The 22,735-nt window shown below is 35.4% G+C and overlaps 1 protein-coding gene across 1 annotated transcript in view; it reads left to right on the forward strand.

Annotated features, from left to right (window-relative positions):
• The window catches only part of CDH7 (cadherin 7), a 72,181-nt gene that overhangs the window by 32,221 nt on the left and 17,225 nt on the right, over positions 1–22,735 (forward strand). The window contains exons 3-6 of the mRNA XM_072851312.1: positions 5,345–5,464; positions 7,771–7,938; positions 9,333–9,520; positions 19,997–20,250. Of these exons, the coding sequence (XP_072707413.1) occupies positions 5,345–5,464; positions 7,771–7,938; positions 9,333–9,520; positions 19,997–20,250 (730 nt within the window). The remainder of the gene's footprint in view (positions 1–5,344; positions 5,465–7,770; positions 7,939–9,332; positions 9,521–19,996; positions 20,251–22,735) is intronic.

Here is a 22,735-nt window from a genome sequence, read left to right on the forward strand (position 1 = left end):
GAAATATTAAGGAGAAACAAAGTATCTCTCTCTTATTTTGTTTCAAATTATATCCATGACAAGGATTTTTAATTGGATATTAAACAAAAAGAAAGAGATCATAGGATTATAAACCCAAATTAACTATAAAGCTAAAACTATAACCCTTAACCTAGAGGGTGGTTATGAAAGTGTAATGATTCGGTATTTTATTTGACAAATATTTTAGGACATTATCTAAGGCTAATTGAAGTAAATCATTTGTATTATTTGAAATGACTTTGGGTCAGGTTCAACTTATATTTGGTTCAGGCCCAATTATATTGATTGTCCTGGACAGGGTAAATATCTTGATGGCTTGTAAAGCTATTCATAGCAAAACCCTCAAAGATATGGCTTATCTGAAAATCATAGGGCTTTTTTTTTTTTAAAGTATGTCTCTTACTTAAAAAAACTAGCAGTGTTATATCTCAAACAAAAAGATTGCAAATTACAGTTAAAAGTATTAAGAGTCTTTCTGTGATATTGACCAAAAAAATAGCTGATGTGAGATATTGATCTGTTTGGCTTATAGCCAAGGGAACTAGGGATAAAAATTCCAAAACCCAACATAGTTTTGGTTTTGTTTAATCTTCTGTACTCTCCAGATGTATCAACAGCTTTGCTTGTTACCCAACACAATAAATATCTTTCTTGCCACGTTTATTATTTCTAATTGACATGGATAGAAACATTTGATTTTTATACCAAAGGAAAAAAAAAAGAAAAAAAAAAGCTTTATACCATGCTTCAATCTTTGGTACAGGTGGTTAGTGGGTTTTGAGAGCCTGAATGAAGGGAGAGTGAGTCTGTCCAGTCACAAACCCCCTCTGCTTCACTTTACCTGACCTTGCTGCTGGGCTGGGACCAGTCTTGGGCTTTGTTCCCCAGTGAAAGCAACGTAACAAGGCTGTGGGAGGAGAGAGGGGAGGCGAAGAGGGTAGAACCTGCCTCCAGGTGCTGTCTCTCCCCCTTCACACTCCTGGAGGGAAAAGGCTGTGGAGGCATTGCTGCATCAGCTCTGGGTGAGGGCTAGTGGCTGAAGCACAGAAATACCAGATAGTACGGAGCAGAACCCAGATGAGCTGTTGCATGTAAAGATTAAGCAGATATTGTGGATACCTTGATAGTAAAGGTGTTTAATATTTCTAGTAGCAGCTGATATCACATAGAAATGTGATGCTATCATGGAATTGTTTTGTGTATTGCACATCTTATACATCATTAATTGATATCAGTCAATGCCTTTAATAACTGACTGCCTTTAAAGGTCTATTTTTAATTTGTTAAGTGGTTACAATTCAGCTGATAAGGGTTTGGGCAGTTTCAAAAATAAGTGTTTGTTAAGTTCATCTAGTTTCAGAAACCAGTTTTACCTTATAAAATTTCACCAATGTTAAAAACAGAAATCACACAATCCTTTCTCATACAAACTCATTTTAAAACTTTGGTAAAATACCACACAAGTTACTAGCAAGCTTTTTAAAATGCTCTGTGTAGAGATTTCTAAAACAATAAACTCAGAGATTTAAAAAGGATCCCTTTGAAAGATCTTCAACTCAAAATAAACTTCAGCAAGCAGTTTACCTTTATCTGACCCTATCACAGGAAAGGTAGATCTCTGCAACATGTCAGAAACATTGCTGAATCCTGACTTGGGTAAATTAAAGTACAAATAACATTCTAAGTTCAAGGTCCTCTCTGCAAAAAACTCCTCCCTTCCTTTTGTTCTAATATCAGAACTTAAATAGGTCAAGTTCTCAGATTACTGCAATTCTGTAATATCTACCAATATTTATTGAAGGTTAGGTTAAAAATGACAGCTTAAATATTCTGGAAAAAAACAGAAATCTGTGCCAGTCACACATTATTCAGTGTGTTATTAGCTAGTATCAATAAAGAAATATGTGGAACACCCTTTGATTAGCAGCATGGATTTTCCCTCAGTATTTCCTGCAATTGGTGAAAAAGTTTATGAAATTGCTACATGTAGAATTCTTTTTAATGAACTGATATTGAAGATTTGTTACAAAGACATAATTATAGAGAAAAATAATTGTAAAGGAATCCATATCTGAGAGGGAAAGACACTTTTTCAGTAAATAGCCCCTATTTATTTTTTTAACCCATATCAGATACACAAACTGTAAGAAATATTTAAAGTTTTAGTTGTGAAGCTACAGGTTATAACAAGTCACTAATGAAAGATTGGGGTAGGGTTAGTGTCCTGTTTACAACTGCAGTCTAGGGCTCTGAACAATGCTGCCATAAACAACATTTACAGGGACACTCATTTCATTGGATGGAGTGAAGGTGTGGTGCCATTTGTTGACTGTCCCATGTTACCTGTAAATCCTAATCTTGGATGCATGTATGACAGCTGACCGCCTGTGTTATGAGGTAGGGCAAAGTGTTCAGGAATAAAAGAAAGACTTAATTTTAGTGCAGGAACACAAACTCTCCTTTTGTAAGATGATTTAGTTGGAACTATGATGCAGCCACCCATTTTTACTCAACCTGTAGATTTATTGACTATCCATGAGTATCCATAGAGCTTTACATTTTTTTTAAAGGAAAATAGGCATATGAATTTGACATAAATCCATTGCAAGAAAAATTAGGACAGCTCTGTGTTGCAATGATCATCCTCTGAAGGAATTCCTGTTCTTCAAGTGAAATCTGTTTCCTCTGGGAAAATCTCTGGAAATCTTCACATACTGATCTTTCCGTGCATTATGTTTCCTTGGAACTGATTTCCTACACATAGGACTTTTCATATAGTTAGCATACCTTATGTTAGCTTGCATATTCTTTTTAAAAAACATATTGTGCAGAAATCTCCCTCTCAGCATGGGACTTCTGGAAGCTCAAAGTTTTTGTGTGCAACTGGTAAAGAAATAATGAAAATAGCAGTTGTTTTAAAAGATCTTTCCCCCATGAGGTTTGAGAGAAGTTGATTAGCCCAAAGGGACTATAAAAGTATCACTGATTTTTAGTTGCTGATTACTCTCAAGTGGGATGAGTGCAGAAAGATTTGGTGTTAGAATTTGTACCAAAAAACCCCCCTTTTCTAAAGGATCTAAGTGTTTTAGGAAAGAGCCAACTAGATTCAGATACTGACTTTACTCATCTCATGCAATGTAGAGGGTTTGTTTGCTGCATCAATAGATTTTTACAGCAAACAAGCACTTCTAAGCTTGCAGGATTTCCAAAATGTCTGTGTTTAGGTTGCAGAGTCTGTAATTTCTTTGATCTTGTATTGGTCTAGAGTCCTTGAAAGCAGCAAGAGCAAGGAGCAAAGACATAACGTGTGTGTGAGGTTTATAAGCACTTTTGCCAATATTTGCAGACATTGTTAGCTTCATTGGCAGGGCTTAGGGACTTTGTAAATGTGGTAAGCCTGGCTTTCACAAAGAACACAGGATGTCAAATAGTCATTATGATACCCTTGTACTCCAAAGCTGGAGAGACTCTGGCAAGTTTAAAATAGGTCTCTGTATGAAATTACTTTATAGAGTAATCTGTAAAATCAGTTTGACATACTGAATCAAAGCTCTTAGTTACTGGTGAACAGAAAATTGATGTATTTTAAGTCCCATAACTGATAAATGACTTGATGGATTAACTACCAATTTTCTTTTTAAACTTTCCATCTACTTAATAGTCGCATGTGAAATTTCAGGTTGAGGATAACCTTTTCCCTGTCCAAAAAAATTAGACAGTCCACAAGAGAGAAAAATTGCATTTAAAATAGAATTGCAATCATAATACTTTGTCATGGATACTTCAGGAAGAGAGATCAGGAATGTGGGTTAGCTAGGCCATAACTTAAGTGAATAAAGTTATCTTATGAATGATCATTTCTGGTCAGAATTCATTCAAGTAGGTCCTGTCCTTTGTAATCTGTACCATTTTATGGAGGGCTGCACTTAATCCTTTCTGTCTCCAAACCTTCAGCCTGGTCCCAGGACCCATTTATATCATAAATACTTAACTGAGAGTTGAAAAGCTGAGGAAAATGGATGGGGGACGTACTATACAAGACATGAAGAATTTCAGAACTTTCTCCCATCCATTTCCTGAAAAAATCCACATAAAACTGACCAGAATACAACTTATGTTCAGTTCATCCTGGATACTTGCTATTGCAGTTTGATCTTAAAGAGTGATTTCTAGATTTGCTGCTCTCATTTTCACTTGTCAAAAATGTGTTCATTTGGAAAATGAACACTCTCTTTAACAAATGCTTTCCTCTAATCTTGTGTCTACATCCAGTTTATGAAGGAATCTGATCCTCTGTTCAAGACCTTTACTGGGCATCTGCCAAATCACTACAATATTAATTTGCAACCTAACCTCCAAATGTGTCCCTGGGCTGTTGAATGGAAGGTCTCAATGTTCCAGACAATCTGCTAGTGAGAAAAAAAATCCTTTCTGGCTATCAAAAGGTTGTGACCATGGCCAAGGCCCTGGCTCCCAAGTGTTGTTTTATTCTGCTCTCAGCATACATCATGGAAGCTGTTGTATACAACAAAACAAATGGGAACTGACGTGGAAAACATAACAAATAGGAGCTGGATGCAGAGTGAGATCCTTACAAAATATACCCTTCTTGCTAGCCAGTTAGACATTTTGCTTTCTTATTGCTGTCAACGTAGAGACATTTCTTGCTCAAGAAATGTTTATGCAGCAGATAATTACAACTGTTACTAAAGTATTGCAGCTTATTGAAGGAAATGGGTACTTTTAAAAGGAAATTAGAGACAGCTCTTACCAGTTTTTGTCTGAGCTGAAACAGAAACTCTTCAGCCATCTCTTTATAAAAGGGTAAATAATTTTATAGGCTAAAATTATTTTTATATGTATACATGCACAATTATCAAATATCTAATACTTATATATGTGTGTATATTTGAATCTCTAACTACTCATTACAATTTTAGCATGCAGACTTCTCTTTCAAGGGAAACTTACTATATTTCATACTTAAGCATACTTCAGGCATCACCATCATTTAAGAAATATTGTTCACTTACCCTTCACCAACCAAAGGCAGAGATAGAGAGGGGGAGCTACTGAATGAGGTGGTTTTTATTGCTGTGAGTCAAAGGCTGAGACTATTTGGGAAGGTGGAACACTGTAATGGCCGATACTACTGGTTTACAAAGAGAACCTTATACTCACAGCTGAATTAGCATGGAAATGATGAACAGTTGTGAAAAAGCCACCTCACGCTGTTCCAGATATGTATTGGCACAGCACGTTGAATAAGTGTAGTTCAGATTTTTGGATCTTTTACGTACAATAGTCCTTTAAACATTTGCAGGTACCTCTGTGGTTCAAGTGACAGCCACTGATGCAGATGATCCTACTTACGGCAACAGTGCTCGAGTGGTTTACAGCATATTGCAAGGACAACCTTACTTTTCTGTGGAGCCAAAAACAGGTAACTTTCCATAAACTCTCAGCAGTAATGCTGAGAAAAAAGAAAATGTGCATTAAACCTTGCTAGGAACTTATTAATGTGGTCTCTTGTTTAATTTAATACATTTGGATTTTGTTGATCTTTTAATCTCTTATTCGTCAGAATAGATTATGAAAGCCACACATCTGAACTGTGTGATAAGCAGAAATTGCTGGAATGGGAATTTTTATCTTCTTGTCAATCTGCCAGCTCCCTGGTCTGCTGCCTGTTGCTGTCTTTCTGATCAATGAAAATTTCAAGATGCTGTGAACAAGTTTTTTTTCAGACGTTTGTTTTAGAAATATCTAAATGTCATATAGCCAGATTTCCTTAAGTATAGATTTACAGCATGATCACTTCTCCGTTCTACTTTTTAAACTGAAGTTTTTGTTGTGGGAAATGTGTGTTTCTTTATTAGTTTGAAGAAGAAAGCACTGTGCTTCCTATCCTTATCTGACATAACATTTTGCTGCCACTTTCAAAAAAAATTACTGGTGGAACTTTTTTTTATTATTTTAATGAAGTTTTGTGAATATTTTAAGCCACAACAAGATGAACCCTTTAATCCTCTGATGGTTTCATAAAAATTACCATTATACAGTATAATTTCATAGAGCAGGAAAATAAGTTCTCACTCTGCTCAGTTCAGTTTGGTGCCTGAGCCTTCACTTACTTATAATCTTCATTTCAGAGATGGACAAGTTGAGACATAAGAGAAACAAACTATTTACCCTCTTTATCATAAGCAATCTGTGACGTGAATCAGACCTCAATCCCAGTGCTATGACCAAAAGGTCACACTCCATTTAACAACATCTAAATTTGCAGAAATAAGTACTATAATTATCTTTATATTGCAACAGGTCCATCCTCAGCAGGGATATATAGAACTTTATTTTTCCCTGTAATGAGTATGATTTATAGTGGTTTTCTCTCTCTCTCTCTCTCTCTCTCTCTCTCCATGTATATGTATGTACAATGTATATTGTCATAATGACTGTGGACAGTCCTTGAATAATAATATGGTAGTTTCTGCTAAATCAAAATCTGTAAGGATTCAGACTGAAATGTTTGCATACGTTTTCACTTTGATGTGATACTCAAATTTCCTATGTGAATGATAATTAGCTTCCAAACGATTGGTTAATGTTGCCTGGCAATTTAACTATGGTAGAAAAACAAGCAAGCCAGAAAAAGCAATGTAAAAACAATAACATTACAAAATTGTATATTAATTGTATTTTAACATGTCTTGTAAAACAGGTGAAATAGTGCCAGTCTGTTTGTGAAATAAATGTTCCAAGCCAGAGGTGATTAATGGCAAGTCCTGCGTTTGTAAGGGAAGAAAGAAATAAAACTCTAACTAAACCTTCAACAAATATCAGATTAAGAGATATGTGTCCCAATGTGCCTCTCCTTTATTTAGTTTGTTTATGTTTCCTTTGCTGCTGACACTAAGTGCTGGTGCAGTAAACGGCTGCCTCTCTGGAAATCAGAGTTAGCGGCTGTACTGTGTACTGAACATGAAATATTCATAAAGTCATCACGTTTTGAGAAGGTATATTTATTTTCTGATCTATATCAACAGAACTGAAAGGATGAAACATCAAGCTTTCTTCTGGTTTTCATTTCAAATCAATTAATTACAAATAGTATGCAGATCATCAAATGGATATAACAAAAACTACTTCAGATATTACAGTATTTCCATTAATAAATAAAAAAATCTCTTAATTACACTAATGCTTTAGAAGTGGGTATTGTTAAAGCAAAATATATGGTAAAATAAGATAATTTCATATATATGCAGAGTGTAGCATGATATCAATATTAGTAAGAGCTAATGTGGTGAATGATTATTCAAGACATTGTGAAATGAATCTTGACCTTGGAATCTTAAAAATGAATGCAGAATATTCTGTTCTTCCTAGCTCTAAAAGAGTGGAAAATCAAACACAGAAGATGATATCTTCCAGGGAAGGGAAAGTTACCCAAGACATTATGAAGTTTATTGTTCAGGGAGAAGATATTCGGATAAAACAGTCATGGATGGCATTACCCAAAGAATCTAGTACTAAATAAAAATTAGTGGGTTTTGGTCACTACCTAAAATAAGCTTGTAGTATGTTAATTCAGCTGCTAGTCAAAACCTGTGATATTAGTGTTGAAATTAATTCTTTCCTCTCTTATTGCAATCATTGATCCACTGTTACCTTTTAAAGGCAAACTCAGCTTTCACAGTAATGTATTTGCTTGTGCAACTGTTGACATATCTTGTCTTACTGCAGGTGTTATCAAGACTGCCCTTCCAAATATGGATAGAGAAGCCAAGGACCAATACCTACTAGTTATTCAAGCAAAGGACATGGTTGGGCAGAATGGTGGATTATCAGGGACTACATCTGTAACTGTCACCCTGACTGATGTTAATGACAATCCACCCCGCTTTCCACGACGTAAGTTACTTTGGAAAATATGACTTGTAATATTATTTCTAAACATTGTTATTTTCTTTACATGTCATACTATTTCTAAACAAAGGATAAAAGTGCTCAGCTTCCATATTAAGTACTTTGAGAATCACTGACAGCAAGGTATATATTATTATTATTATTTATATTTATTATTATTATTATTATTACTACTACTACTACTACTACTACTACTACTACTACTACTACTACTACATTGGAAGAATCTTTTTCCTTTACCTAATATGTTTCAGATCAGTTGCAATTAAGTGATGTACAGCAGGTACATTTATTAATATATTTTACTTCCTCTCTATGAATAAAAAGACAAAAAAAGATACAAATTAATAGATATTTAGCTCTTGCCAGCTGGACTTCAGGATGCATAGTTCTTTAACTTACCTCTTAATCCTTCATATTCCTTTGGCATTTTAGCAGGATTTCTGTAGTGCATACAGTGTTTCCTAAGGAGTTAATCACAAAAGAGCAGGAAAGTCATTTACCCTCCATTTACTTTCTTTGACCAAGGTGGCTCTCATCCTAACCAAAGAAAGCAGTACACAGTTGTACGCTCAAACCTGAAGAGCTCAGTTTATTAATAGCATTCTGTCTGGGGTGTTTTTTTCTTAAAAACAAAAACGTCCTTGCAAAGTAGAATTAAAATAATGTGAAGAATATATTCATGTCCACTCCAGCCTCACCTCCAATGATATAAAAAATAGATCTGTACATAATAGATTTCCTGTTATTTCAAGCCACTAACTGCTTGAAATAATAATAGAATAACTGAAGTTATTTTTGAAGGTGAGGGTGTTATTGGCGACAGACTGCACTCAGGTGCCCTTTTGACAGCATATGTATCATTTTCTACTTAAATGAAAAAGCTGGAATTTTCAAGAATGCAGATGGTGCACTTACTGTTAAAGAAATGAACATATACCAGTTTCTGGTCATATTCAGGTTGTAAGCTGCCTAATCAAGATACACAGCTATAAAAGAATAAGAGTTTATATTGATATTATTTGACTTGCTTTTTTTTCCTCTTTTGTGGAAAACAAAGTAAAATATTTTCTGCATTGGAACTCTGTACCAGGCATTCACCTCATGATTTGCACTTAAGTTCTGAATTATGTTTTTGCATCTTTGCCTTGTACTTCTCTCGTCATAAGAAATTATGTCCGTAGTACTTAAAGTAGAGTCCATCACGAGGAACACTTAGCAAAAAAAGGCAATTCTATTTTAAACTGAATATAGTCTAGTAGCCTGAGTAAATATTCAAATGCATGATTTAAAGGAAGGTAGATTTTAAGAAGGTTAGATTTTTTTTTAGCCTACAGTCCCAGAAGATTCTGAATTCATTACATTTTTAAATTTCACAGGATCATATCAGTATAACGTCCCAGAGTCTTTGCCAGTGGCTTCTGTGGTGGCCAGAATAAAAGCTGCAGATGCAGATGTGGGACCTAATGCTGAAATGGAGTATAAGATTGTGGATGGTGATGGTTTGGGAGTATTCAAAATTTCTGTCGACAAAGACACCCAGGAGGGAATCATAACAATTCAGAAGGTAAGTCTGATTTTTCTCACTGATTCTGTTTGGGTCTGTGCAAGATGAGGGCAGGTAATGAGAGTATGAGATTTTGTTTCTTAAGAGCCTTATCTGCTGTAAAAGTTTCCATAAGCATATTTCATCGTGACTTCAGTGTGTGCATGTGTGTGTGATTTTGAGCTTTTTAATGACTTACATTGAAAATTCTTGTGGGTTTTTTTGGCAATAGCTGTATTGTTTTGATGAGGTTTTTTTTAAAGCTTCTGCACGTACAAGTTTGGATCAGAATCTCAGCTGTAGTCTCATTTGTCCTTGTATTAAAGAGAAAATGTGAAAATATATCTTACAGTTAAAATGCAAACTCAAAATACAAAATGGATCCCCAATGTAATTAAAAAAAAATAATCTAATTGTCTTTGGGTGATGTTGTTCTATTCAGGAGGCACACATTACTAACGTTAAAATTATGTATCAGTAAGAATAGTTGTTTTGCAAGATAATATATTATAAAAAATATTATTTTTAAAAATGGAAATATTTAAAGATTTTTTCTTAGCTTTCTGTATGTACAGTTAGAAAACTAACATTTTAAAACTGAAAAATCATGTTTATATAAAAATATTAAAACTCAGCATTCTTACCTTGCTCTAACACTTTTTAATGATCATCCTTTTACAAAAGAAAAGTGTGCTGAAATATTTTACAAGAAAATTTAGATTTTGAGAACAGGAAAAAAAACCCCAACACCTTAGACAGAAGAATCTCCTTTCATATAATTTCATACTCTTAATGTGTGAATGCTTGGCAATGACAATAATGAATCTATGGCCTTAACACTGCTAAGCATTTTAATACCCCCTGAAATGTGGGACTGACTTGGTATTTTAGAATATGTGTAAGCATGTTCCTGAACAAGGACCTATGTTTGTAGTAATATGATTCCATAACAGATTTTTCTTCCCTATATACTCTTTAATCTCTGTAAACTTCACCTACTGGTTGTGGGGTTTTTTCTTTGTTTGTTTGGGATTTTTTCCCTCCTCTGGTGCATCAATTCCTTTCTAAAGCAATATAAAACTTCAGTAACATTACTCCTTCAAAAGAAATTAATACTGCATGATGTTGCAAAGCAATGGGCTAATTCTCTGATATCCTGAACACCTGCTGAGAGCTGGTAAGCATCCATAGATGTCACAGCAAATGTTCAGCACCCTTGAAAGATCAGACTCTAATATGTGTAATGTGAATCATCTTTTTTCAAGGCAAAAGCATCCATCTTAGGCTTCTTGCAAACTGTGCTAATTTCTCCTTAACATATTTGAAATACAAGTGATGAAAAGTTAGTCGTCTCTTTGTTCAACAGCCAAATTCAATGTCTCTCCTTCAGTTTTCTTGTTTAAGGTTTTGGAGCAAAGATCTGGAAGAAATATGCCTATCTAGAGGGAGAGCATTTGTCAGTGCCACAGTGAGCAACACTGAATCAGTCGGGGGCTTCAGTGATCTAATTTGAGAACTGATTAGTTCATTTTAATTTGTAGTATGCTCTTGTAGTTATGGTGTTTGTTCCTGGAATCTCCTGATTCTAGTGTTGTACAGTGGGCCAAAGAATCGCCTTTTATTATTTCTATAATCACTTTAGCCAGGGAGCTGAACTGGACTTTTCAGTACTGAACATTTATCCTGAGAAGTGCTCTATGAAATGGCTATTAGACTACATTAAAGAGGTTACAAAATTTTGAGCTGATGAAATGATCCAATTTGCTAATAATTTTTAAACCTAGATGCTGCTGTATTTTGATACAAGAATTCAGACTTTTTTCTCTGCAGCATTAGAACATTTCTCTCACTTACATACTATTATTGACTTTCCCCTGCCATACCCAAAGGGGAGTCCCCACGCTGAGGAGCACCTCCCAAACCTCTGGATGCCCTTAGCTCTTCATTTGGACTCCAGGGAACTTGGTACCTTGCTCCAGGCTGAAAAATCCTCCCTGCCAATTCTGCAGATAAAATGGCAGAGAACATTGGCTAGGAGGAAAGAAAGAAAGTGAAGAGCTCAAGCACAGTGGCTAACAAGCAACTGTGCCTTGCTCTTCTCTGGAGGACATGTACATAGAAGACCATTAATGACAGTGTATGCAGGTTAAATGGGCTTCAGCCACCGAGCCTAACCTGCCAGATCACCATGGAGTCAGGCAGAAGTTATCCCTGCATGATAATGTGTGCTTGTTAGTATCAGGGAAGAAATTAAGTCTGTAGCCTGGAATCTGCCTAAACATTTTACTGTCTGACACGTGACATTCTGTACACCTCTGAGCGCAATTAGCTCTCTCCTTTTCATGTCCCTGAAATCAGCTGAGGCTTTGAGAAACAGCTCAGCTTCCAAATGCATGCCCATCATTTTAAACTCATGTGTATGTATATGCTCAGATGACATGTCTGTGCACACAACAAGCAGTAAAATGCCAAGGCAAAGACTTCTGAAAAGGCATGCTTTGGTTCTAAATGCAAATGCATGCCTTAGCTTTGCATACTTTTGCTGCAATCATACATACAAATCAGCACACGAGGCATGAAAATCAACACTAGTATCTCTGAGCAGCTGAAGGCACTATTCCATTCATTTTTGTGCTGGATGTTGTGGAGAAAGTTTGGCACCTGGTTATCAGAGTTCCATACACAAACTGAGGGGTTTACGTTCTGTTTTTAGAAGGATAACCATTTTGAGACAATTTGAAAAGATCTCTTTCTCACTAAAAGCTAAGACTTTTTTTAACACATAAGGATCATCAAGAAAAAAAAAGTTTTCATAAAAAAAAATTGAGAGAAGTGAGATTTAAGAATTCATTGAGCAAAGCAGGATTTTTGTATGCTCTAACTGGATGGAATGTGAAAGAAACTGCCAAGGATCAGCAAAAATTGCAAATAAATTATTTATATATATAAATGCAGGAAAACTAATGTTTTTGAAAAAGACAGATACCAAGAATTGTGATATTAGAAAGAGAAAAATGTTATATGGCTAAGTATTTCCAAAATTACTTGTATGTAATGGACTTGACTAATACATATATTGAGTTGAAAGGTGGCAAAATTGGTGAATGAGATTTGGGTGTGTTTATTTTTGGTTTGGTTTGGTTTTTTTCCATGCACATTTGAACACAATTCTTCTCTGCACACTATGACACAGAGACTTCAAAACATCAAAAGTCAGCAGAAAAAGAAAATTGTGGTTTTACTCTAACAGTGATATTCATCGAAATATCGAGTATATTCTTCCCTCATTTATATGTCTTCTGCATTGCTAAATCCAGATATCTCTTTGGCTTGCAAGATTTATTCAGGATGGATTTTTCTCTAAACAGTTTGAGAACAATGCTATTTTTCAAACAGTAGTAGTTCTGCTCACAGTTTTTATAGCCACGGCAAGACTGGGGATTACACGTTACTGAAGATGCTTAGTACTGTTGCTGCCTAGTGCCTAATGTCAGTATATACCAGCTACTAGACTAAACATCAGTTCAAGGTAACATTTTGACAGTAGGCTGATACTCTTATAATAACTCCCTTAACCATACAGAATCAGACAAGGGAGGAATACTTTCTCTGTGTTTTTATCCACTTGGTCTTTGTCTCTCCAAAGAGTAAAGAATAGGATTGTACTACCTTATGCAGCACAACTAAGGAGCATGCATGCTGTACCACTGTACAATATTTGCTGCTATATGGCTTTTCACATACTTGTGACCCCTTATTTTCTTTCATCCTGGTTAGGATGTTTGAATCAGGATTAAATGTATGAGATATGAAGTTCATGTATTCCAGCAAGTTGCTTAAGTGCATTCCAGAAAAAAAAAAACAAACAACTTTTTAAAACTATTCTTTGGGACAAGGACTAACTTTTGTTTATGAATATATGGCTTAAATAATAACAAGAGGTTAAGTCTGTGTAGAATTGATTTTTTGTCAGATCAGTGAAGCTAGAATTTCATTTTATGACAGGAGCTACTAAAAACAGTATTGAACCATTTACTTGCTTATTAGCATTTAAAAGTAAAGTCTACCTTCTTCTGCAATATATTAACTGAATTTATTGACTGAATTAATATACAAAAAATTTATCCAGCATGTATATAGGATGGTAGATAAAAATGTGTAAGTTGTTTTTAGGGTGCCTTGCCCTGTTTCCAACCTGCAAGAGGATATGAAAAATGCTAGAAGACAAACTTTATATTCCAGAAGTTGGTATAAACAACAAGTGAATGGGACCCATAAGCACAGTTCAGAGCTGTATTCTCAGGTTACAGGAAGGGTGGGAAAGTGGTAGGAAAACTAGTGGGGATCTTTTCCTGTAACCTGCTATGTTCATACAATTTGTTGCCTAGTAGTTTCAAGTCACTGTGGAAACCTTCCCATTTTTTTTTCTTTTCCCACTTTCTCTTTTATTTAATAATAATAACAAATAAATGAAAGGTTCTTGCTTGTCAAATGAAACAGAAGAAAGTTCTTCCTTTATTTTTATCCTGCACAGAGCAGTCTAAAGATACCACCTACTCAAACCTCATGCTAGAGTTCTGATGTTGCAAATAATGGGAGAGTTTGGCTATTCTCCACCCTGTAGGCACACTCTGTGTAGTGAATTCCTAAGTAAAGCTAAATTAGATGTGTAAGTTACTTTTAAGCAGGATTTAGGAAAACATCCATCTTAGGTGATTTTTTCAGAAAAAAAAAAAAAGTCTTGCGCAATTTTTGAAAAGGAATTGGGCATTTATATTTCTTAAAAGTATTTGAAAAATTTATCCTAGTTCACACTGTGACTCAGTTCTCCATCTGTAGAGTAGAATCAATTCCTTCCTGTGGCTTCATTTGTAATTTACATTCTGCTATCAATGCTCTGTTAGTAAGGACTCAGATCATTTGCATAGCTACATTTCACAGTGGTGAGGGTGTTTGGAAGAAAAGTGTAATTTTTCTGAATATATTGGAGTTTTAAAAAATGTGTTGGATTTGTCTTTGCAGTATAGCAACCTTAGAATTGAAGAAACGTTTATGGAAGTGAATGATAATTCAGTCATTTAATACAACAAATTCTGAAGTGTCCGTGCAAACCTATATGTGTACAATTTCAAAGTGAATTCATGTTGAGTGTTCACAGAATCCTGAGTGTCATACACATGAATGGAATCTTGGCTTCACTTTCTAAGCAAAATGCATACACAAGATCATATTGTTTGTAGTTTCCAGGGCACTATTCCTAAAAATAGTGCACTGAAAAAGGCTTCATGTAAGTACAGATCTCACTTTATTCACAAAGTTGCAGGCTATAGTTGGACTTCAGTAATAATAATAGCTTAGTAGCAAAACATCTTAAGATAAAAACCTGATAGATGAACTGTATCCACCTACAACTTTATCAAATACTTGGTGCTTAAAGTAGTAATGGTAATTTAATAATAAAAAAGGCTGCAAGGTATATTTTTATTATATGTATCATATGACTTTTTGGAAGGTTATGAGATCTGATTTAAGCCATTTTGAAGTCTATGGAGAGATTTTAGTGGACTTAAGTGCAAAACAAAGACTGAAGACTATAGAGAGAGTGTTGTCATGTCTTACTATAGCAAGTGACAAGCACTAAGATTTCCCACAGTACAGTTCTTGCTCACTTTGCCTTCATTTCTCCCCCCAATACATAGCCCTACCACCAATATCACCAACCAATTTGAAAGTTAGAGGGAAAAATGTGAAAACAGTGTTGCAAAGTACTTTCTCATAGAAATTGACTGCTAAGAGATTATTCTAAAACCTGAGTTGGTTCTAAGAGTAATACTGTCTATCATAAAAATGGGGGGTTTATGCATAAGCTTTTGAGTGAAAAGTTATCTTTCTATTACTGTTAACATTTCACTTTTTTTTTCAGCTAGAAAATTTGCTTTCAATTCTATATCAGAGTTTACAATGTAAGAACTTGAGGCTTCCATGGTTCCTTTGAGAGATAATGTACATTTGTTTGATGTGCTGCAGTTTTCAATATAAAACCTCAACTGGGCTTAAAAATGGGATTTTCGCCTCTGAAAAGTACATTATTACAAAGTTACCATACAATAAAATATGAACTTTACAAAAATGGTCTTCCTGTGAATGATAACTTCATATCCAACCTCTGTAATATAGATGACTTGTTTTGTAATTTCCTTCAGACAGGGTAAAATTCTTACCCCTTAAAAGAAAAAAAAAAAAAAAAAAAGGAAAGAAAGACCCCACAAACCCCCAAATGAGAGAAAGATTAAAGGATCTAATCAGATAACACTAATGCACAGACATTAATGAAGCTGTCAAGCCCTGTGCACTGTACTGAACGACTGTTATCCATTTAACCTTCAACACTGATGTAGTGATTTGTAGTGTGTTGACTTGGTATTCCATTATTGGAATCTTGTGCTTTTGTTATAGCAGGAAATAATGAAGGCATGATCCGAAGGCCAGTTAAATAATGCTCTCTCTATAAGACATCAGTGATAATTAGATAAAAAAGAAAAAAAGGAAATCTTTTCAGTTCACTTTTTCAGTCTTTCATTAGTGGCTGTAGTATGTAATGTCTTCATTATATTATCTAGGAATTGTTGAAACGTTTCCACCATGTCAAGAACTCTTGCATACCAATCATATCTTAGAGATTTTGTTTATTTTCCCAGATTATAACTGGGAACTCAAAACTTGGTATGTGTGTATTCACCATAGGATCTGAGGATGTGTATCTTATAGGAACAGACTGAGGATGATGACTGTAGCTTTTATAGACATTGTCACACCCCACAGGAGACACTCTGCTACAAAGAACTAAAATAAAACAACAGTACTGCCCCTGTATAACACAATACCATCTGACATTGTAAAACCCCTTTGCCAATGCCTAGTTCCCCTCTTCTGAACACCAACTGTTCCCCACTGTATATATACATATGTCAGATTTTTTATTTATTTATTTTTCATTAACAAGGACCCTTATAGCTTTTGGAAACTATCAGCAGCATTGGGTACCGGAAGATATCTGAGGGAATCCTAAGGCAGGATTCATGTTGCTGAAAACAGATGTTTACTTCTTCCAGTTATTGAGAATCCCTTACTAGTGACTAGTGAAAAACAGGCATTCATAAGTAGACCAGCTGATTTCTTCCCTAGAATTTTGGTACAATCATAGTAAACACCATATGGTGATTTTCTCAGATGTACATGGTTAAGTTAGAGAAGGTGAAACCTGCTCTTAGTAAGCAAACCTGTTTACAATATGCATCTACACCATTGTTAGTTTTGCATCCTTCTCTGTGAGGAAATACCTTTCTAATGAAAGTGTTTTTTCTGTATTCCCTACTAGCCTAACACTCCTGCAATCCAGTCAAATAAAGAATGACCTCTTTCTACATTACAAGAATGAAATATGATGATTTAAAAGTGTGTGTCAGCCCTTGTGATAAATGTTCACATGGAAAACACATGTTTTTATGATTTCAATTATTAAAGTTCTAATTTAGTCTTCTTTAATCAATATAGAAACATGGGAATATCTTTAAAAATTTAATTTAAATAATATTTCTTTATTATAGTGCTTAGTGGATTCAAATTAAAATTTATATAATTTGTCCAATTACATATATTGTGCTTTATGCACTTTGTCTATTAAATCAGAATTTTCATAATCTTTTTTTCTTAGGATGACTGTGGTGTTGACAATAGTATATCATAAGAAACTATCTTTTCTGCAGTCTCATGATGTTTCCATATATTTGATTAAGTATTGCTGTAATTTCAATCATCCAATTTCAACAGATATCACTGATTAATAAGAATGAATCCGCCTTCCCTTCTCTGCTACATATTTTTGTATATTCTGACTGAAAATATACTGTTTGCTAAAGGCTTGCTTTTTTTTTTTTAGTTCAGCAAATCTCAGCCTTTTGTCTTTGACATTCTTTAGATTATCATTTCTTTAGTTAATATGATGCTTTTATTGGAAAATAAGAAGTCTTAAGATATTTGTGTGTTTGGTTGTCTTCTCCTTAACCTTGTTGCTCATCTGGTCATATCAGTTGCTTAATTGTTATCACCACACAATATAGTTTCTGAGACATTTTTCATCATCCTAAGGCCACATTACATTTGCATTATGGCTGTGAGGTTTGTTTCATAGCACACAGATTGTACTTTAAATATAAAACCAAAATTAACATTAAAAACAATTAAACATGCTTTAGTAATAATGACCAGTACTGTAGTACAAATACTGACCAGTTGTATCCAGTACAGTGACCAGAATCCAAACACCCTTTCTTTTATGGCATGTTTGTGTTTGGAGAGCTGCAGATACTACAGCTCTGATTCAGTGCAAGAAGTAAGTGCTTGCATAACATGAATGTATTGTGTTTGTGTGGCAAGGTTTTGGTAGTGGGGGGGCTACAGCGATGGCTTTTGTGAGAAGCTGCTGGAAGCTTCCCCTATGTCAGATAGAGCCAATGCCAGCCGGCTCCAAGATGGATCCGTGGCTGGCCAAGGCTGAGCCCATCAGCGATGGTGGAAGCACCTCTGGGATAATGTATTTAAGAAGGGGGAAAAAAACCTGTGCAACTGCAGATGGAAAGGAGTGAGAATATGTGAGAGAAACAACTCTGCAGACACCAAGGTCAGTGAAGAAGGAGGGGGAGGAGGCGCTCCAGGCGCTGGAGCAGAAATTCCCCTGCAGCCCATGGTGCAGCCCATGGTGAGGCAGGCTGTCCCCCTGCAGCCCGTGAAGGTCCACAGTGGAGCAGATATCCACCTGCAGCCCGTAGAGGAACCCACACCTGAGCAGGTGGATGTGCCCCTGTGGGAAGCCTGCGCTGGAGCAGGCTCCTGGCAGGACCTGTGGACCCATGGAAGGAGAGGAGCCTATGCTGGAGCAGGTTTGCTGGCAGGATTTGGGACCCCACAGGGAACCCACACTGGAGCAGTCTGTTCCTGAAGGGCTGCACCCAGTGGAAGGAACCCACACTGGAGGAGTTAGTGAAGAACTGTAGCCCATGGAAGAACTCACGTTGGAGAAGTTCGTGGACTGTTTCCTGTGAGACAATGAGGATCACATGTATTCCCATTCAGAGAAGCCTTTTACTGCCACATAGAGTTTATAAAAGTTCAGTGCCTTTCTGAGCGTGATGTGTTCCAATTCATTTTTCATTTTTAAATCTAGACTGTTTACAGCTGTATTGTAATGTCAGCATAATCACTGACTTTAAGATGCTCATTTGGGAATTATCCTACTGTAACTTGATTGAGAACTTAGACCCTTGCGTTTGTAGGTCAACAGATGTGTGTTTCACCTCTGCTGCTCCTCAGAGTGAGTACAAGAATGTTTTGCAGATGCTGTCAGATTATTTTGCAAGCACTTTTCAGATCGCTATGTTGTATTCAGAATCAGAACTGTGGAAAACCTTTTTTAATCTGTTTTATACACTTGGAATTATAGTTTGAAAAGATAGTTGTCACCAGACTGCAGTTTTAGAAATGCTTGGGTCTTTTGTTGCTGTTCTTAATGATTAAACTTGGAATTGCAAAGGAATAGTTAGCTGGACATTTGCTGCAAGCTGACAAACTAAGACTATAGATATAGGGTAAATGGTGCTAATATTAACATGATGCTTTCTTTCAATAATTGCCTGTGCGGTAAGATGCTTTTTTGCCTCCAAAATAATTTTTTCTACAGGACTGTCCTCCAGATCACAGATATCCCGTTAGTTGTGGGGTGTAACCTTTAGTTCTAATGCACTATTTATTCCCAAAGCAACTATACTTTCAACAAAGAAAATTAAAACAGAATGAAGGTAGAAAAAATTGATGTGCTTTTTTTTTTATAAGCAAAACAAACGAAAACAATCTCCAGTCTGCATCTGAGTACAAAATATTGTCATATAAACAATGTATTTTAACCAATTGCCACATTTTCTACACAAATGTATACAGAGCTTGGAGTAATAATTGATTAGTGAATCCCAATGTTATGCAAAAAACCAACCCCCCAATTTTCTGAATGAGGTGTTTTCACCAGTGAATATTATATCGAGTTCTTACATCTGGGTAGTATGGCACATTTTATTTGACATTACCTTAGATGAAACACGAATAAGACAAAAAGAAGTATTCATTCACAATGGTGAAATAATGGGGGAGAATTTCATCCTCACAGAAGTCACAGAAAGTTTTGCCATTAACTCAAAGAATTCTTATTTCATTCACAGGGTAGAATTACGTTTACCATTAAAGTAATTGAATATTCATTAGCGAGACACTGCAAATAGTGTTTTGAGAAAGCTAAAAAATGAGCCATCAACTATGTTCTGCCAATCAAAAGTGCTGGCTAGATACAAATGGCAAAGTTCATTTTGTACTTACTGACAGTTGCAAGTGAAACAGTTTTGCGGCAACATTGCTGGATAATAAAGTTTCCAAATAACTTTACCTGTATAGGAGCTCGATTTTGAAGCCAAGACAAGCTATACCCTGAGGATAGAAGCAGCCAATATGCATGTTGACCCTCGTTTCCTGAGTCTGGGACCCTTCAGTGACATGACAACAGTGAAGATAATTGTAGAAGATGTTGATGAGCCTCCTGTGTTTACTTCACGTTTGTACTCCATGGTGGTGTCTGAAGCAGCAAAGGTTGGCACTATCATTGGAACTGTAGCGGCCCACGATCCAGATGCCTCAAATAGTCCTGTCAGGTAATTATAAGATGCCTTAATTGTTTATTTATTTAGCCTTTGTATCGAAGTTGTTCATTTTGTTGTTGGTTACACTGAAAGCAATTAGCTTTTTTCCCTTCCAAAGGGAGATTGAGATGTTCTAAGAGTTTACATATTTTGACTTTTATACTCCTGAACTACAGAAGCTTTGAAAAACAATATATTTAAATCTCTGTAAAACAAAGAAGCTAAGAAAAGATATAATTTCAGGATTCCAAAGAAGAAAACCTCAACATATTACTCATATTTATTTATCTCTAAGTTTAGGAAGAATCTATTATTATCTATAACAAGTTATGTTCTCTTAAATCAACCAGGACTAAAATATATATATATATATAATATACTTATATGTGTATGTCTCTATGTGTGTGCATAATGATTCATATTCTGTGTGCACCATGCCCAAGAATGTAATAGCACATAGACTCTTGCATGGTAAACCAGAGCTGAGGTCCCATAGAAAAAAAACGTTAGAAAAAAGTCTTTATGTGAGAAATAGATAGGATAAGACATGTCCTGTCCTAGTCAGGATGGTTAAAGGCAATAATCTTTTGGCTTTTGTAAATTCTGCTGCAGCCAAATGTCTTCCATTTGAATGGGAAGAAACATGAACATTAGAGACGCATGAAAACTGTCAAGAGCCTCTTCCTTTGTCTTCAGTGTTTGAAATACCTGCAAGTTTTCCACAATCTAATGCCCAGGATCATAAAGAAACCATAAGAAAACACAAAGTATTGATCTTATTTTTGCCTGTATCTAAGGTCAAAGCTCAAGGACAAAGACTCACCACCTAAGTTAAACCAGTAATGAGTTACTCGTTACTTTTCTTATGCAGAGTAGTAATATTAATTGTCAAAAGAACATGCAAAGGATCTAGAGGGTAATACTTCTGACTCAGGAATTTTGTGAACTTAAACATCTGCAGGAGGAGGAACACATACACAATTAAAAGTTAGTACCAAGTTTCATTTGTTATTATTTTTCATTTAGGGGATATGTAGAAAAGAACTTCACAGGCACAGAACTCGTTTGGATATCACCTTTTTTGGTGATGTTAAATTTTTACTTTCATGCAGAGAAGATGAATTTGGGACTCTAGTGTAGCTCTGTAATTTCTAAAGCAGCAATCTTAAGTTGTAAAAATAAAGCATATGTTTCACTCCTAGAGGTGACGTAAGTGTTCTCTCTCTCTCTTTCATTACATATTTGCAACATATTCAAAATAGCTGATTCCTATCATGTATAAACAAGTCCTAGATGGATAGCTGGCACGGATTTACTTGTGAAATTTATCGTTGCTGAGCTCTTTCTCTGCTGTGGCAGTGTTTTCTGGCACTGATGTTAGCATCTGGTGTATAATATCTGGTTTACCAATGTCATGTAAAGTAGGATTAAATCCAGTTCCATAAATGCAGTCCATGCTCAGAATGTTTTTGACTCCTGTGTAAACATAAGGATGAGTTTATTTGCCTTGATCTGGTTAATTTTTATAATTCCATCATAAACCATCTTAACTAACATCTTGAAGATTTCTTCTGCTTCAAAGTTGTTTGGAATTTGAGAGGGAGGAAAAAGAGAAATAGTAAGGGTTTATCTATATGCCTGTGAACCTGCTATGTATATCGTCAGGGGTACTGACAGATTATATCATTTAAAGCTGTCCTGCATCTGCTATGATGTACATCAGAGCAAGATTCATCTAAAATTGGAAGGTGTTAAGGAGGATTAATGCATAATACTTTTCATGATCTATTTAAGAAGTTTAAATTATTAATCTATAAATAAGTATTCCAAATTCCAAACATTGGATTATATTGATATTGATTAAAAATTAGATTTGTTACAATTCAGAAAATGTTGAAATTAAAAGATCAGACACAATTAAAACCTTGACAATGCGGGGGAGGGGGGACAGAGGAAGTAATAAACATTTTGAAAATAAGAGGTTATTTCTTATGGACCAGAGAACTATTGATGTATGAACTAGCTTAAATAAAGGATTTAAAACTCCTGCAGCTCAAAGATTTTCAAGTATTAATGGCTGCAAGGAATTAAAGGATTAAAAGTATTTAAAATAGGTTTTTTAGAATTTGAATATGGATACATTTGTAAATAAGTTAAGGGAAACTGCTTGCTTCCTATGCATAAAAATTATTTTTCTTCTCATTTAATAAGAATCTGTTGTCCAATTTATATAACTTGTTTGCTTTCCTTCCCTCCCTCCCTCCCTTCCTCCCTCCCTTCTTCCTTTCATTCTTTCCTTCCTTTCCTTCTTCCTTCCTTCCTTCTTTCCTTCCTTCCTTCTTTTTTCCTTCCTTCCTTCTTTTTTCCTTCCTTCCTCCCTCCCTCCCTCCTTTCCTTCCTTCCTTCCTTCCCTCCTCTCCCTCCCTCCTTCTTATTGCTTTCTTTCTATTGCTTCTTTGCTCTCTTTTCCTTTTTCTGTCTTTCTCACCTCTCTCCT

This window comes from Ciconia boyciana, chromosome 2 (genome assembly GCF_034638445.1).
Source record: "Ciconia boyciana chromosome 2, ASM3463844v1, whole genome shotgun sequence".
Taxonomy (NCBI): Eukaryota; Metazoa; Chordata; class Aves; order Ciconiiformes; family Ciconiidae; genus Ciconia; species Ciconia boyciana.